The 2870-nt window shown below is 68.8% G+C and overlaps 1 protein-coding gene across 1 annotated transcript in view; it reads left to right on the top strand.

The window, feature by feature from the left end:
* The window catches only part of PLEC (plectin), a 34550-nt gene that overhangs the window by 30306 nt on the left and 1374 nt on the right, over positions 1-2870 (top strand). Inside the window, exon 38 of the mRNA XM_029923349.1 lies at positions 1-2854. This exon is cut by the window's left edge and continues 30 nt beyond it. Within this exon, the coding sequence (XP_029779209.1) occupies positions 1-2854 (2854 nt within the window). The remainder of the gene's footprint in view (positions 2855-2870) is intronic.

Here is a 2870-nt window from a genome sequence, read left to right as displayed (position 1 = left end):
GGACCCCGAGACGGGCCTGCGCCTGCTGCCGCTGCGAGGAGCCGAGGAGGCGGAGGTGGTTGCCACCACGCAGGTGTACACCGAGGAGGAGACGCGCAGGGCGTTCGAGGAGACGCAGATCGACATCCCCGGCAGCGGCGACCGCGGCGGCGCCACCATGTCCCTGTGGGAGGTGATGCAGTCGGACCTGATTCCGGAGGAGCAGCGCACCCGGCTCATGGCTGACTTCCAGGCCGGCCGGGTGACCAAGGAGCGCATGATCATCATCATCATCGAGATCATCGAGAAGACCGAGACCGTGCGCCAGCAGAGCCTGGCCCCGCACGGCTGCGTCCGCCGCCGCCTCACGGCCGAGGACCTCTACGAGGCCCGGATCATCTCCCGCGAGACCTACGGCCTCCTGCGGGAGGGCACCAAGAGCCTCCGCGAGGTGCTGGAGGCCGAGCCGGCCTCGCGCTACCTGTTGGGCACGGGCTGCGTGGCCGGCGTCTACCTGCCGGGCTCCCGGCAGACGCTCACCATCTACCAGGCCCTCAAGAAGGGGCTGCTCGGGGCCGAGCCGGCCCGCTTTCTGCTGGAGGCACAGGCGGCCACGGGCTTCCTCCTGGAGCCCGTGAAAGGCGAGCGGCTGACCGTGGACGAAGCCGTGCGGAAGGGCCTGGTGGGCCCCGAGCTGCACGACCGGCTGCTCTCGGCCGAGCGGGCCGTGACCGGCTACCGGGACCCCTACACGGAGCAGACAATCTCGCTCTTCCAGGCCATGAAGAAGGACCTGATCCCCGCCGAGGAGGCCCTGCGGCTGCTGGACGCCCAGCTGGCCACGGGGGGCGTCGTGGACCCGCGCCTGGGCTTCCACCTGCCCTTGGAGGTGGCCTACCAGCGCGGCTACCTCAACAAGGACACGCACGACCAGCTGTCGGAGCCTAGCGAGGTGCGCAGCTACGTGGACCCCTCCACGGACGAGCACCTCAGCTACACGCAGCTGCTCCGGAGGTGCCGCCGCCACGAGGCCAGCGGCCAGCTGCTCCTGCCCCTGTCGGACGCCCGCAAGCTGACCTTCCGCGGCCTGCGCAAGCAGATCACGGTGGAGGAGCTGGTGCGCTCGCAGGTCCTGGATGAGGCCACGGCGCTGCAGCTGCAGGAGGGCTTGGCCTCCGTCGAGGAGGTCTCCAAGAACCTGCAGAAGTTCCTCGAGGGCACCAGCTGCATCGCCGGGGTCTTCGTGGACGCCACCAAGGAGCGGCTGTCCGTGTACCAGGCCATGAAGAAGGGCATCATCCGGCCCGGCACGGCCTTCGAGCTCCTGGAGGCGCAGGCGGCCACCGGCTACGTCATCGACCCCATCAAGGGGCTCAAGCTGACGGTGGAGGAGGCCGTGCGCATGGGCATCGTGGGCCCCGAGTTCAAGGACAAGCTGCTGTCGGCCGAGCGTGCCGTCACCGGCTACAAGGACCCCTACTCCGGGAAGCTCATCTCCCTCTTCCAGGCCATGAAGAAGGGCCTCATCCTCAAGGACCACGGCATCCGGCTGCTGGAGGCCCAGATCGCCACGGGCGGCATCATCGACCCCGAGGAGAGCCACCGGCTGCCCGTGGAGGTGGCCTACAAGCGCGGCCTCTTCGACGAGGAGATGAACGAGATCCTGACCGACCCCTCCGACGACACCAAGGGCTTCTTCGACCCCAACACGGAGGAGAACCTCACGTACCTGCAGCTCATGGAGCGCTGCATCACGGACCCCCAGACGGGCCTGTGCCTGCTGCCGCTGAAGGAGAAGAAGCGGGAGCGGAAGACGTCCTCCAAGTCCTCGGTGCGCAAGCGGCGCGTGGTGATCGTGGACCCCGAGACGGGCAAGGAGATGTCCGTGTACGAGGCCTACCGCAAGGGCCTCATCGACCACCAGACGTACCTGGAGCTGTCGGAGCAGGAGTGCGAGTGGGAGGAGATCACCATCTCCTCCTCCGACGGCGTGGTCAAGTCCATGATCATCGACCGCCGCTCAGGCCGCCAGTACGACATCGACGAGGCCATCTCCCGCAGCCTCATCGACCGCTCGGCGGTGGACCAGTACCGCGCCGGCACGCTCTCCATCACCGAGTTCGCCGACATGCTCTCCGGCAACGCCGGCGGCTTCCGCTCCCGCTCCTCCTCCGTGGGCTCCTCCTCCTCCTACCCCATCAGCCCCGCCGCCGCCAGGACCCAGACGGCCTCGTGGTCAGACCCCACCGAGGAGACGGGCCCCGTGGCCGGCATCCTGGACACGGAGACGCTGGAGAAGGTGTCCATCACGGAGGCCATGCACCGCAACCTGGTGGACAACATCACCGGGCAGCGGCTGCTGGAGGCCCAGGCCTGCACGGGGGGCATCATCGACCCCAGCACGGGCGAGCGCTTCCCCGTCACCGATGCCGTGAACAAGGGCCTGGTGGACAGGATCATGGTGGACCGCATCAGCCTGGCCCAGAAGGCCTTCTGCGGCTTCGAGGACCCGCGCACCAAGACCAAGATGTCGGCTGCGCAGGCGCTGAAGAAGGGCTGGCTCTACTACGAGGCGGGCCAGCGCTTCCTGGAGGCGCAGTACCTGACGGGGGGCCTGGTGGAGCCCGACACGCCCGGCCGGGTGCCCCTCGACGAGGCCCTGCAGCGCGGCATGGTGGACGCCCGGACCGCCCAGAAGCTGCGAGACGTTGGCGCGTACTCCAAGTACCTCACCTGCCCCAAGACCAAGCTCAAGATCTCGTACAAGGACGCGCTGGACCGCAGCATGGTGGAGGAGGGCACGGGGCTGCGGCTGCTGGAGGCCGCCGCCCGGTCCAGCAAGGGCTACTACAGCCCCTACAGCGCCAGCGGCTCCGGCTCCACCGCCGGCT

Source organism: Suricata suricatta, chromosome 15, assembly GCF_006229205.1.
Source record: "Suricata suricatta isolate VVHF042 chromosome 15, meerkat_22Aug2017_6uvM2_HiC, whole genome shotgun sequence".
Classification (NCBI taxonomy): domain Eukaryota; kingdom Metazoa; phylum Chordata; class Mammalia; order Carnivora; family Herpestidae; genus Suricata; species Suricata suricatta.
This window is presented reverse-complemented; position numbering and strand designations above follow the sequence as displayed.